General features: G+C 43.2%; 1 protein-coding gene across 2 annotated transcripts in view; it reads left to right on the plus strand.

Annotated features, from left to right (window-relative positions):
* Window positions 1-15,803, plus strand: part of UBE2U (ubiquitin conjugating enzyme E2 U) — a 39,794-nt gene that overhangs the window by 4,211 nt on the left and 19,780 nt on the right. The window contains exons 2-4 of one of the 2 annotated variants that reach the window (XM_069736660.1): window positions 10,238-10,326; window positions 12,091-12,172; window positions 12,902-12,994. In XM_069736660.1, the coding sequence (XP_069592761.1) occupies window positions 10,252-10,326; window positions 12,091-12,172; window positions 12,902-12,994 (250 nt within the window). In that variant the 5' untranslated portion in view covers window positions 10,238-10,251. Of the gene's footprint in view, window positions 1-10,237; window positions 10,327-10,457; window positions 10,547-12,090; window positions 12,173-12,901; window positions 12,995-15,803 lie in introns of those variants that run through there. The other variant, XM_069736661.1, reaches the window with a different exon arrangement.

Raw genomic sequence — 15,803 nt, forward strand, 5'->3', positions numbered from 1 at the left:
CGGTGCATTGTCCCCATCTACTGTCAGACCCGCGGGATCCCAGAAGCTGAGATCTCGGATACAGCCAGTTTTGGTCTTGGGTACTTTCGGAGGGTTTGTTCCATGCATTGATGGGGGCTGTAGTAATATCTCCTCCCACTTGTCAGTGCAGGATCCTGTGCTCCAGTCTTGCAGGAGGATGGAGCAGTGACAGCAGGTTCATTATTACAGCCACTGCGATCTGCACAGGGCGATTATAAAGATGCGGTCACAATAATTTGTTTTGTAAAGACCGTCCTTTATGTCCTCGTGATTGTTTTGAGCTGTGCATTAAAATAAATCTGCCTCTAGTTTAAGACTTGTAATCCAGAACGTTCCCATATGTGAGGGGCAGCCGAGCATGATAAGTGACTAATACAATTTACCAAACAAGCAGAAAAGTATTCAACATCCTCTGTGCTCTCATACCGGCCCCTCCGCCCTAAATGTAAGAGACAGGCCGCAGTCTCCGAGCCCCATGTGCTGGTATGCAGCTGTGTACTGTATGCGCAGAGATGGGCCCCTCAGCTGAGACTGCAAGAGAGGCAATCGCCTGGATATATGATCTGCACCTACTCTACATAGTCTGCATCAACTCTACATAGTCTGCATCAACCCTACATAGTCTGCATCAACCCCACATAGTCTGCATCAACTCTACACAGTCTGCATCAACCCTACATAGTCTGCATCAACTCTACATAATCTGCATCAACCCTACATAGTCTGCATCAACTCTACATAGTCTGCATCAACTCTACATAGTCTGCATCAACTCTACATAGTCTGCCTCAACCCTACATAGTCTGCATCAACTCTACATAGTCTGCCTCAACCCTACATAGTCTGCCTCAACCCTACATAGTCTGATCCAACCCTACATAGTCTGCATCAACCCTACATAGTCTGCATCAACTCTACATAGTCTGCATCAACCCTACATAGTCTGCATCAACCCTACATAGTCTGCATCAACTCTACACAGTCTGTATCAACTCTACATAGTCTGCACCTACTCTACAGTCATGGCCAATGTATTGACACCCCTGCAATTCTGTCAGATAATACTCATTTTCTTCCTGAAAATGATTGCAAACACAAATTCTTTATTATTATCTTCATTTAACTTGTCTTAAATAAAAAAAACACAAAAAGAATTGTCTTAAAGCCAAATTGGATATAATTCCACACCAAACATAAAAAAGGGGGTGGACAAAAGTATTGGCACTGTTCAAAAAATCATGTGATGCTCCTCTAATTTGTGTAATTAACAGCACCTGTAACTTACCTGTGGCACCTAACAGGTGTTGGCAATAAATAAATCACACTTGCAGCCAGTTGACATGGATTAAAGTTGACTCAACCTCTGCCCTGTGTCCTTGTGTGTACCACATTGAGCATGGAGAAAAGAAAGAAGACCAAAGAACTGTCTGAGGACTTGAGAAACCAAATTGTGAGGAAGCATGAGCAATCTCAAGGCTACAAGTCCATCTCCAAAGACCTGAATGTTCCTGTGTCTACCGTGCGCAGTGTCATCAAGAAGTTTACAGCCCATGGCACTGTGGCTAACCTCCCTAGATGTGGACGGAAAAGAAACATTGACAAGAGATTTCAACACAAGATTGTGCGGATGTTGGATAAAGAACCTCGACTAACATCCAAACAAGTTCAAGCTGCCCTGCAGTCCGAGGGTACATGTTATGGCTGGCAATCAGGCAACACAGCGTGCAATAACCAGCGCACATACAGAGATCTGGCAATAACCAAAAACAATAGGACGAGCTCTGAGACGTGGAATCTCTGTAGACTGCAGTACCTGATCTATCCTCACACAACTATAAGCAGCAGTGGATTGCGCCTATAACTACCTATGCAACTCGGCACTGCCTGAGGAGCTGACTAGCCTGAAGATAGAAATACAAGCCTGACTTACCTCAGAGAAATACCCCAAAGGAATAGGCAGCCCCCCACATATAATGACTGTTAGCAAGATGAAAAGACAAACGTAGGAATGAAATAGATTCAGCAAAGTGAGGCCCGATATTCTAGACAGAGTGAGGATAGCAAAGAGAACTATGCAGTCTACAAAAAACCCTAAAACGAAAACCACGCAAAGGGGCAAAAAGACCCACCGTGCCGAACTAACAGCACGGCGGTGCACCCCTTTGCTTCTCAGAGCTTCCAGCAAAAGTTAATAGCAAGCTGGACAGAAAAAACAGAAAACAAACTAGAAGCACTTATCTAGCAGAGCAGCAGGCCCAAGGAAAGATGCAGTAGCTCAGATCCAACACTGGAACATTGACAAGGAGCAAGGAAGACAGACTCAGGTGGAGCTAAATAGCAAGGCAGCCAACGAGCTCACCAAAACACCTGAGGGAGGAAGCCCAGAGACTGCAATACCACTTGTGACCACAGAAGTGAATTCAGCCACAGAATTCACAACAGTACCCCCCCCTTGAGGAGGGGTCACCGAACCCTCACCAGAACCCCCAGGCCGACCAGGATGAGCCACATGAAAGGCACGAACAAGATCTGGGGCATGGACATCAGAGGCAAAAACCCAGGAATTATCTTCTTGAGCATAACCCTTCCATTTGACCAGATACTGGAGTTTCCGTCTAGAGACACGAGAATCCAAAATCTTCTCCACAATATACTCCAATTCCCCCTCCACCAAAACAGGGGCAGGAGGCTCCACAGATGGAACCATAGGTGCCACGTATCTCCTCAACAACGACCTATGGAATACATTATGTATGGAAAAGGAGTCTGGGAGGGTCAGACGAAAAGACACCGGATTGAGAATCTCAGAAATCCTATACGGACCAATAAAACGAGGTTTAAATTTAGGAGAGGAAACCTTCATAGGAACATGACGAGAAGACAACCAAACCAGATCCCCAACACGAAGTCGGGGTCCCACACGGCGTCTGCGATTAGCGAAAAGCTGAGCCTTCTCCTGGGACAAGGTCAAATTGTCCACTACCTGAGTCCAGATCTGCTGCAACCTGTCCACCACAGAATCCACACCAGGACAGTCCGAAGACTCAACCTGTCCTGAAGAGAAACGAGGATGGAACCCAGAATTGCAGAAAAATGGAGAGACCAAGGTAGCCGAGCTGGCCCGATTATTAAGGGCGAACTCAGCCAACGGCAAAAATGACACCCAATCATCCTGGTCAGCGGAAACAAAACATCTCAGATATGTTTCCAAGGTCTGATTGGTTCGTTCGGTCTGGCCATTAGTCTGAGGATGGAAGGCCGAGGAGAAAGATAGGTCAATGCCCATCCTACCACAAAAGGCTCGCCAGAACCTCGAGACAAACTGGGAACCTCTGTCAGAAACAATATTCTCAGGAATGCCATGTAAACGAACCACATGCTGGAAGAACAAAGGCACCAAATCAGAGGAGGAAGGCAATTTAACCAAGGGCACCAGATGGACCATTTTAGAAAAGCGATCACAGACCACCCAAATGACCGACATCTTTTGAGAAACGGGAAGGTCAGAAATGAAATCCATCGAAATATGTGTCCAAGGCCTCTTCGGGACCGGCAAGGGCAAAAGCAACCCACTGGCACGTGAACAGCAGGGCTTAGCCCTAGCACAAATTCCACAGGACTGCACAAAAGCACGCACATCCCGCGACAGAGACGGCCACCAGAAGGATCTAGCAACCAACTCCCTGGTACCAAAGATTCCTGGATGACCGGCCAGCACCGAACAATGAAGTTCAGAGATAACTTTACTAGTCCACCTATCAGGGACGAACAGTTTCTCGGCCGGACAACGATCAGGTTTATTAGCCTGAAATTTCTGCAACACTCTCCGCAAATCAGGAGAGATGGCAGACACAATGACTCCTTCCTTGAGGATACTCGCCGGCTCAGATAACCCCGGAGAGTCGGGCACAAAACTCCTAGACAGAGCATCCGCCTTCACATTTTTAGAGCCCGGAAGGTATGAAATCACAAAATCAAAACGAGCAAAAAATAACGACCAACGGGCCTGTCTAGGATTCAAGCGCTTGGCAGACTCAAGATAAGTAAGGTTCTTATGATCAGTCAAAACCACCACGCGATGCTTAGCACCCTCAAGCCAATGACGCCACTCCTCGAATGCCCACTTCATGGCCAGCAACTCTCGGTTGCCCACATCATAATTACGCTCAGCAGCAGAAAATTTCCTGGAAAAGAAAGCACATGGTTTGAACACTGAGCAACCAGAACCTCTCTGTGACAAAACCGCCCCTGCACCAATCTCAGAAGCATCAACCTCGACCTGGAATGGAAGAGAAACATCAGGTTGACACAACACAGGGGCACAGCAAAAACGACGCTTCAACTCCTGAAAAGCTTCCACGGCAGCAGAAGACCAATTAACCAAATCAGCACCCTTCTTGGTCAAATCGGTCAATGGTCTGGCAATGCTAGAAAAATTACAGATGAAGCGACGATAAAAATTAGCAAAGCCCAGGAATTTCTGCAGACTTTTTAGAGATGTCGGCTGGGTCCAATCCTGGATGGCCTGAACCTTAACCGGATCCATCTCGATAGTAGAAGGGGAAAAGATGAACCCCAAAAATGAAACTTTCTGCACACCGAAGAGACACTTTGATCCCTTCACGAACAAGGAATTAGCACGCAGTACCTGGAAAACCATTCTGACTTGCTTCACATGAGACTCCCAATCATCTGAGAAGATCAAAATGTCATCCAAGTAAACAATCAAGAATTTATCCAGATACTCACGGAAAATGTCATGCATAAAAGACTGAAAAACAGATGGAGCATTGGCAAGTCCGAACGGCATCACCAGATACTCAAAATGACCCTCGGGCGTATTAAATGCCGTTTTCCATTCATCTCCCTGCCTGATTCTCACCAGATTATACGCACCACGAAGATCAATCTTAGTAAACCAACTAGCCCCCTTAATCCGAGCAAACAAGTCAGAAATCAATGGCAAGGGATACTGAAACTTAACAGTGATCTTATTAAGAAGGCGGTAATCAATACACGGTCTTAGCGAACCATCCTTCTTGGCTACAAAAAAGAACCCTGCTCCCAATGGTGACGACGATGGGCGAATATGTCCCTTCTCCAGGGACTCCTTCACATAACTGCGCATAGCGGTGTGTTCAGGTACGGACAAATTAAATAAACGACCCTTAGGGAATTTACTACCAGGAATCAAATCGATAGCACAATCACAATTCCTATGCGGAGGTAGGGCATCAGACTTGGACTCTTCAAATACATCCTGAAAGTCCGACAAGAACTCTGGGATGTCAGAAGGAATGGATGACGAAATAGACAAAAATGGAACATCACCATGTACTCCCTGACAACCCCAGCTGGTTACCGACATAGAGTTCCAATCCAATACTGGATTATGGGTTTGTAGCCATGGCAACCCCAACACGACCACATCATGCAAATTATGCAGTACCAGAAAGCGAATAACTTCCTGATGTGCAGGAGCCATGCACATGGTCAGCTGGGCCCAGTACTGAGGCTTATTCTTGGCCAAAGGTGTAGCATCAATTCCTCTCAACGGAAAAGGACACCGCAAAGGCTCCAAGAAAAATCCACAACGTTTAGCATAATCCAAATCCATCAGATTCAGGGCAGCGCCTGAATCCACAAACGCCATGACAGAATACGATGACAAAGAGCACATTAAGGTAATGGACAAAAGGAATTTTGACTGTACAGTACCAATAACGGCAGAGCTATCGAACCGCCTAGTGCGTTTAGGACAATTAGAAATAGCATGAGTAGAATCACCACAATAGAAACACAGTCTGTTCAGACGTCTGTGTTCTTGCCGTTCTACTTTAGTCTTAGTCCTGTCGCACTGCATAGGCTCAGGTTTACTCTCAGACAATACCGCCAGATGGTGCACAGATTTACGCTCGCGCAAGCGACGACCGATCTGAATGGCCAAGGACATAGACTCATTCAAACCAGCAGGCATAGGAAATCCCACCATTACATCCTTAAGAGCTTCAGAGAGACCCTTTCTGAACAAAGCCGCTAGTGCAGATTCATTCCACAGAGTGAGTACTGACCACTTCCTAAATTTCTGACAATATACTTCTACATCATCCTGACCCTGGCATAAAGCCAGCAGATTTTTCTCAGCCTGATCCACTGAATTAGGCTCATCGTAAAGCAATCCCAGCGCCTGGAAAAATGCATCAACATTACTCAATGCAGAATCTCCTGGTGCAAGAGAAAACGCCCAGTCCTGTGGGTCGCCGCGCAAAAAAGAAATAATAATCAAAACCTGTTGAATAGGATTACCAGAAGAATGAGGTTTCAAGGCCAAAAATAGCTTACAATTATTTCTGAAGCTCAGGAACTTAGTTCTGTCACCAAAAAACAAATCAGGAATCGGAATTCTTGGTTCTAGCATCGATTTCTGATCAATAGTATCTTGAATCTTTTGTACATTTACAACGAGATTATCCATTGAGGAGCACAGAGCCTGAATATCCATGTCCACAGCTGTGTCCTGAAGCACTCTAATGTCTAGGGGAAAAAAAAGACTGAAGACAGAGCTAAGAAAAAAAAATGATGTCAGGATTTCTTTTTTCCCTCTATTGGGAATCATTGGGTGGCTCCTTGTACTGTTATGGCTGGCAATCAGGCAACACAGCGTGCAATAACCAGCGCACATACAGAGATCTGACAATAACCAAAAACAATAGGACGAGCTCTGAGACGTGGAATCTCTGTAGACTGCAGTACCTGATCTATCCTCACACAACTATAAGCAGCAGTGGATTGCGCCTATAACTACCTATGCAACTCGGCACTGCCTGAGGAGCTGACTAGCCTGAAGATAGAAATACAAGCCTGACTTACCTCAGAGAAATACCCCAAAGGAATAGGCAGCCCCCCACATATAATGACTGTTAGCAAGATGAAAAGACAAACGTAGGAATGAAATAGATTCAGCAAAGTGAGGCCCGATATTCTAGACAGAGTGAGGATAGCAAAGAGAACTATGCAGTCTACAAAAAACCCTAAAACGAAAACCACGCAAAGGGGCAAAAAGACCCACCGTGCCGAACTAACAGCACGGCGGTGCACCCCTTTGCTTCTCAGAGCTTCCAGCAAAAGTTAATAGCAAGCTGGACAGAAAAAACAGAAAACAAACTAGAAGCACTTATCTAGCAGAGCAGCAGGCCCAAGGAAAGATGCAGTAGCTCAGATCCAACACTGGAACATTGACAAGGAGCAAGGAAGACAGACTCAGGTGGAGCTAAATAGCAAGGCAGCCAACGAGCTCACCAAAACACCTGAGGGAGGAAGCCCAGAGACTGCAATACCACTTGTGACCACAGAAGTGAATTCAGCCACAGAATTCACAACAGGTACAACAGTGTCAACCCGTACTATCCGTCCGCATCTGAATGAAAAGGGACTGTATGGTAGGAGACCCATGAAGACCCCACTTCTTACCCCGAGACATAAAAAAGCCAGGCTAGAGTTTGCCAAAACTTACCTGAAAAAGCCTAAAAAGTTTTGGAAGAATGTTCTCTGGTCAGATGAGACAAAAGTAGAGCTTTTTGGGCAAAGGCATCAACATAGAGTTTACAGGAAAAAAAAGAGGCAGTCAAAGAAAAGAACATGATCCCTACAGTCAAACATGGCGGAGGTTCCCTGATGTTTTGGGGTTGCTTTGCTGCCTCTGGCACTGGACTGCTTGACCGTGTGCATGGCATTATGAAGTCTGAAGACAACCAACAAATTTTGCAGCATAATGTAGGGTCCAGTGTGAGAAAGCTGGGTCTCCTTCAGAGGTCATGGGTCTTCCAGCAGGACAATGACCCAAAACACACTTCAAAAATCACTAGAAAATGGTTTGAGAGAAAGCACTGGAGACTTCTAATGTGGCCAGCAATGAGTCCAGACCTGAATCCCATAGAACACCTGTGGAGAGATCTAAAAATGGCAGTTTGGAGAAGGCGCTCTTCAAATATCAGGGACCTGGAGCAGTTTGCCAAAGAAGAATGGTCTAAAATTCCAGCAGAGCATTGTAAGAAACTCATTGATGGTTACCGGAAGCGGTTGGTCGCAGTTATTTTGGCTAAAGGTTGTGCAACCAAGTATTAGGCTGAGGGTGCCAATACTTTTTGTCTGGACCATTTTTGGAGTTTTGTGTGAAATGATCAATGTTTTGCTTTTTGCTTCATTCTCTTTTGTGTTTTTTCATTTAAGACAAATTAAATGAAGATAATAATACCAAAGAATTTGTGTTTACAATCATTTTCAGGAAGAAAATGAGTATTATCTGACAGAATAGCAGGGGTGTCAATACTTTTGGCCATGACTGTACATAATCTGCATCAACTCTACACAGTCTGCATCAACTCTACATAGTCTGCACCAACTCTACATAGTCGGCACCAACTCTACATAGTCGGCATCAACTCTACATAGTCGGCACCAACTCTACATAGTCTGCATCAACCCTACATAGTCTGCATCAACTCTACATAGTCAGCACCAACTCTACATAGTCAGCACCAACTCTACATAGTCAGCACCAACTCTACATAGTCTGCATCAACTCTACATAGTCTGCATCAACTTTACATTGTCTGCATCAACCCTACATAGTCTGCACCAACTCTACACAATCTGCACCAACTCTACACAGTCTGCACCAACCCTACATAGTTTGCACCAACCCTACATAGTCTGCACCAACCCTACATAGTCTGCACCAACTCTACATTGTCTGCACCAACTCTACACAGTTTGCACCAACCCTACATAGTTTGCACCAACCCTTTCTGCACCAACTCTACATAGTCTGCATCAGGGGTGTCAAACTGCATTCCTCGAGGGCTGCAAACAGGTCATGTTTTCAGGATTTCCTTGTACTGCACAGGTGATAAATTAATCACCTACACAAATAATGAGTTGGTGATTAAATTATCACCTGTGCAGTACAAGGAAATCCTGAAAACATGACCTGTTTGCAGCCCTCGAGGAATGCAGTTGGACACCCCTAGTCTGCATCAACTCTACATGGTCTGCACCAACTCTACATGGTCTGCATCAACTCTACATGGTCTGCATCAACTCTACATGGTCTGCATCAACTCTACATGGTCTGCATCAACTCTACATGGTCTGCATCAACTCTACATGGTCTGCATCAACTCTACATGGTCTGCATCAACTCTACATGGTCTGCATCAACTCTACTTGGTCTGCATCAACTCTACATGGTCTGCATCAACTCTACATGGTCTGCATCAACTCTACTTGGTCTGCATCAACTCTACATGGTCTGCATCAACTCTACACAGTCTATTCCAACGCTATATAGAGTTCACCAACCCAATATGCTCTGTGACAGCCATACATTGTTTACACCAACCCTATATAGTGCATGCCGATCCTACATAGTCTACACCAGTGTTCCTCACGACCAACCAACGGGTCATGTTTTCAGGATATCCTTAGTATTGCACAGGTGATAATTTCATCACCTACTCAAACATTAATTCCATCACCTATGCAACACTGAGGAAATCCTGAAAATATGACCTGTTGGTGGGTCTTGAGGACTGGAGTTGAGAAACACTGGTCTACACCATCCCTACATAGTCACAGGATCTGGTTTGGGAATTATATTAGTTTATTATGTGAGCTCTGCAATACTTTAGGGAAACTGGACCGAGTGTCGTATTCGTTTTTGGGGCCTGATTTTGTGATTACTTTTTGTTGTTTTTTTAACTGTGTAGTAGGTCTTCCTGGGTCTCTGTTGGTTTAGAGGGTCTTGTCTGGGTTTGTGATTATTTGGGAAGGTCTCTTGCATTACTTATGCTTGTCTGAGTTTATTTTGGGGGATTAGTCTGGGGTTCATATTTATTTAGGGTGTCTTGTCTGGGGTCTCTTTTTGTGTACGTGGTCCGCTATGTGGTCTGTATTTACTTACCGGTATATGGTCTGGTTTAATTAAAAGGTCTGTATTAGTTTAGGCAACAACGAGCAGCATGGGGGATCATTTGCCGTTCTGTGTGGACCTCAACCACCAGGACCCGAGTTTCTTACCAGAGCATGCTGGGAGTTGTAGTTTCCGGACAGTGGCAGAATTACAGGTTGGAGACTACTGATGACTATATTGTATAAGTAATATGGCATAAGGTTCATTATTCTTGATGTGTAATGATTATATCTACGCATCGTGCAGACCGGGAATCGTGAATGGAGAAGATGCACTCAAGAAGCTATTTACTACTGGAGCGGGAATATCAGGATCTGCAGGAAGCTCGGCTTTACGTGAGTCTGCTGCCATATGTCATATACGGGACATAATAGAACTCTTTATCTTCAGCCTCTATAGCTTGTGGTTTGCTAAAAATGCTCATGGTGATTAATGGCATAAATGAGGGTGAAATACCGCCAGACCCCATCCTGAGAACGCTGGAACGGCAAAAGTACTTAATGAAGAAATTGATCAGTGGCTTCAACCTCGCTGCATTATCTGTTGGAGCCTCAGGTAGTCTAAAATCCATTTCCTGACTCATTAGATTGTATTTCTGTCCCTGCACCATGCTTTACACTGCAGCTTGAGGAACAAATTGCGCCAAATAAAAGCATAAAATGTGCGCCAAACTGGTACACAACTGATGACAAATTTACAGCAAACAGTATAACGCAAGTGCTAAAAACTCGCTAGATTTATTTGATATCTTTGTTGCAGTCTCTTGGCCGCCATGTTTTACACCGATACTTTGGACATTTTTACTCCGCTTTTCAAAACTGTCAAGGAAGGTGCAAAAAGTGTCGAGAACGCATAAAAGAATTTGTTATGTAGCACTTTTTTTTTGAGCGATTGGTTTAGTTAATCTCACCCGATGTCTCCGAATGGATGGATACAAGAGGGGTAGTGGAGCAGCATCTGCAGAACACATGTTGGCCATCCCCGGCGCACATCGCCTCTCTGTAATCAGCCCACTCGGCAGATTCTGCTAGATTTGAACATTTACCAAGATGCCTGAGAAATGAGCGAGGTGCCAGGATAACCCAGACTTGTTTTTACATCACCGTGATCTCACACGTTGGGTTTGGATTAGAAACCACAGATACAGTACTGTGCAAAATATTTGGCCAGGTGTGGAAAAAAATTCTGCAAAGTTTCATTGCTTTCAAAAACAGAAGAGTTAATAGTTTATTTTTATCAATTAACAAAATGGAAAGTGAATGAACAAAGGAGAAATCTTAATCCCATAAATATTTGGTGACCGCCCTTTACCATAAAGAAAAAGGTATTAATTCTTCTAGGAATACTTGAATAAAGTCTAGGATTTTGTAGGATTATGGTCGGATATATGAGAACCAGTTATACCAGACAGGTGATAATGATCGTCAATTTTCAGCTACGGTATGTAAGAGGCTTAAAACTGGGTGAGAAACAGCCAAACTCTAATATAGAGGTGAGGTTATGGAAGACTGTTTCATGTGATAGGACATACAGCATGTCAAGACTGAACACAGCAAAAAGACACAAGGTAGTTATACTACATCAGCAAGGTGTCTCCCAGGCAAAGATTACAAAGTAGACTGGGGTTTCAAGTTTCAACTTCCGTTGAAAAAGCGTATAGAAATGGGCAGTCTTGAAGATCGTAGGTGCAGTGGTAGGCTAAGGAACCTTAAAGTAGCAGATGAGATTAATCATGATTACTGCCCTTTGAAAACGGACAATGTCCAGCAGTGCCATCAACTCCGAACCGGCAGCAACCAGTAGGACGCAGCTGTAGCCATCTACTGTTTGGAGAAGCCTGTCCAGAAGTCGTCTTCATGAAACAATTGAAGCCCATAACCTCCACATGGAAAGAAGGCTGATCAACTAAACGGTGTATGGGGGGGGCATTACTTTGCAGCTTATTTTCCCCACACCTGCCCAAAACTTTTGCACAGTACGTCAGATGGTTGTCCACACTGTCCCTCTGAACTCAGCACCCAGTAGAAAAATCAATGCGTTATCCTTAGGAAGACGTCAGAGCGACGACTAATGTAAAACCTGTATACTTCACTTTTTAGGGGATCAGCGTGACACCGATATCTGACAACTTGCTGAAATGGATAGTTCAGATGCAGGGGCTGAAAGATTCTCTATGGGAAGGTTTGTATTCATATCGTTAAATGTTATCATTACTTATAAATTCAGGTTTTGAAGGGTCTGTAGACTTTCAACATTTTTCATTGTTTTAATGCATTTAAAAAAAAAATTTTTTTTCATTTTTACATTTTAATTTTCTCCTCTTTTTCCAAGTGCCATTATTTGTTTATTTTTTCATTTATGTATCCATATGAGGGTTTTTTTTTTAGACGATTAGTAGTTAATTCTTTTTTTTTTTGTGTTGAAAAAGGGTGATTTTTTTTTTATTTTAATTTTTTTAAAACTCTGTTATTAATTATTTTTAGCCCCCTTAGGAAATTTGAACCCGTGCTTATTTTCCAATATATAGTAGTAGATCACAGGTTATACAGTATTGCGGTATATAGTGAAATTAACAAGCTCAGTTACGGTCAAAGAGGCCAGTGGGCATCATAACTGGTCCCCACCTCAGATCCTGCCAATTAAATGTCATTGTCAGAGATTGACAGCTGTATTAAAGTACTAATGGTTAAACAGCAGCGACCAGAGCAGCTGTTGGAGTCAGGTGCCGGATGTATAGCACAGCCGGCATCTGCTGCGTATGGTGCAGGATCAGCTCTTGAGCCTGCTTAAAACATCTGTCATAGCTGTACAGTGGATGTCGGGAAAAGGGTTAAAGGTGAACATACTTTACCAACCAATTTTTTCTTAGCTAGTACCTAAAAAATGTAATTTTCTATTAATGTAATACAGGGGCACTTCTTCAACTCACCATGACATACACCGAGGGATATAACCACCGACCTCCAAGTATCATATTTAATACCATCCCGTTCCATCCAAACGGTAAGAAATTGACATTAGTGTAATCGATTTCTTTGCATTTGTGTTAATAATATGGACCATCCTGGTACAACCTAGGTATCGTCTGTATACAATTATATACGTTCAGCTGGTATAGGTTATGCATTTTCTTGCATATAATGATAAAGGCCATGCTGATATAAGTCAGGCATCTCTTGGATATACTTATACGGTATGTAAATATATAAAAGAGATTAGGATCAAGGCTAGAAGACAACTGGAGTTTTGAGTTGCATCCAAAAAAACATTAAGCAGCACAGGTTGGAGAACATTTGTCTGGAGGACGTTAAGGCCACGAGTAAGAAGAGAACCAAATACTTGAGTTTTGGCAAAAGAAAAATGATGGGCTTCTCAGGTTGGAGGACATTGGTCTAGATTAGATATTGACTGCAACTAAAAGATGGTGAACGACTTGAGCTCCATCCATAGAAAAACATTGATTAAGGTGAAGAAGACCTTAAGATTGAGAATAGAAGACACTGAAGACTTGAGTTTCTTCCATAGGAATACATTTGAGCAGCACAGGTTGGAGAACAGTGGTCTCTAAGATGTTGAATAAGGTTAAAAGATGACTATAGATTGGCGCTCCATTTATAGAAAAACATTGATTTACCAAGGTTGAGGAACACTGGTCCAGAAGACATTAGGATCAGTGCTAGAAGACAACTAAAGTCTTGACTTTCATATATTGTAAAACGTTGAATTGCCATTGCTGGAAAACACTGGTCTAGAAGATATTGATTGTGGCTGGAAGATTATTGAAAACTTGAGCACCGTCTATAGAAATACATTGACTTGACAAGGATGGTGAGCTCTGATCCTGAAGACCTTAAGACCATAAATTAGGTCTTAAAAAACTAAATGCCCCATTGGCATAAAAATAAAATTTATTAGTTAGTTACCTGCATCCATGGTCAATTTATTTCTTCTGTGGGCATTGCCTGACAATTCACCACTCTTTTCAGGCCAACATGCCCAAATTAGTTGTACGGCCCTTTTCTAGCCTTAAAAAAAACTGCTACTTGTGGTGGCCTGCTCACCATGTAGAAAAATCCCGATTTATGACATGAACATAGTAGAAAAACATTCTGATGAAATATGTAAAAATTCTAAAATCACTAGTGTATAAGATCATCCTTAACTTACAAAAACCTCCAAAGTACGAAACTAGTAACTGAAAACTTCAGATTTTCTGTGCTGTTTCCTGAATGGTATTGAATCACACCATGGTCCTACCTGGTCTGTATTCCCAAGGTCAAGAAGGATTTTCTGTAGGCAGATACAAAGTAGCTCAGTCAAGATCCTTACATCTGTGTTCAATACAGCGATGGGTCGGTAATTTTCATGACACTAGTGGCCGTGACTGGGTTTTGTAATCACATAAGTATTCAAAATATTTACCTCAATGACCACTCGATGTTCCTTGAGGATCACATCCTAAGACTAAGAAGCAGGGGACATGGATGGAAATTCATCTTGGGAGATTTCCTTTAGGCTCTAAATGTATTAGAAGGAATGAATAACTGATGGCAGTAGAAAAGTATCTGTCAAAGATAGTACTGATTGTGATGTATGGCAGAGAAAACAAATGAATGTATTTTGAATGTTGTGGAGACACGGGGGATCAGCGGGTGCCTCGGTCCGCATGGACCAGGGGTCATCCCACCGAACGCCCACTTTCCTTTTACCATGGGCGTAACGCTACTTACACAACACAGGCTGATGGTAACACAGTGTGGCAATACTTTATTGAACCACAAAACAGGCAAATAACACATAGAACAGTCCCAGCACAATACCCAAGATGGTGCACATTACAGAGTCTCACTCTTACACTGACTCGCCGAGATAAGAGCAGCTATGACTTCAGAGCTTCCAGGGCCGACTACCCGACCTGTGGCACGCACAGAGAGGCGGTAACGACGAGCTTAGGAAAATGACAGTTCATTCAGGTACAGTGCCAGTTGACCAGAGGGTCACAACCTGGCTTCTCCGAACATCTCAATGGAGCCCAGGCAACCAATGGGTCCCATTCCTGGCTTTATCCAAAAGCATCCATGGATTCGCGATGGTCAATGGAGCAGATCTGTATTCTTCCAGCCGGGGCCGAGCTCTCCTAAGCTGGCATCCTGTAGAAAGACAAATCTGTTTCCCTCGTGATGGAGCTATGATTTATTGGCTGCTGTCCCGTTTCTGGTCCTTTGGATGTCTTGGCTCAATCTCTATCTCCTCATACAGAGGCATATAACCACTTTTTATAGTAACCAAGTGTCCTTCATTCCGTATTCATAGGTAAAGGTGAAGAATGGCGACAAGATCAAGTCGTATTATTTGCTTATTTAATCTATTTGCATAGTTTTCCTCCTCTATTTTAAAAGTCGACAAACTAGCTGGCCTGGACAATGTGTAATCAATATATCATCAAACATCATTGCTCCATGACCCTTTATCACTAGTCATCCAGGATAACAGCACAATATGTTACATTAAATGTCAACTTACAAGTCAATATTACAGGCTTACACAAGCTAGAGTCTGTTTTCTTGACCAACCAGAAAGAAACACATAAATTCAAAAGTCAACATATAGATAGCAGTCTATTCTTCTTGGCTTGCTTAAAATAGATGTCTGGTTAGTTAAGATACAATGCTGTGTCCTCAGAAATGTTTTGGGTGATGCCTGTATTTTGGGCATTATAAAGGTGTATAAATATCTGATGTGAAGATTGATGGACTTTAGAAATGTGAAAAAAGCTGAAAGATAAACATAACGCTTTACTAGGGGTGTAAGG

The sequence above is a fragment of the Ranitomeya imitator genome, chromosome 8 (genome assembly GCF_032444005.1).
Source record: "Ranitomeya imitator isolate aRanImi1 chromosome 8, aRanImi1.pri, whole genome shotgun sequence".
Lineage (NCBI taxonomy): Eukaryota > Metazoa > Chordata > Amphibia > Anura > Dendrobatidae > Ranitomeya > Ranitomeya imitator.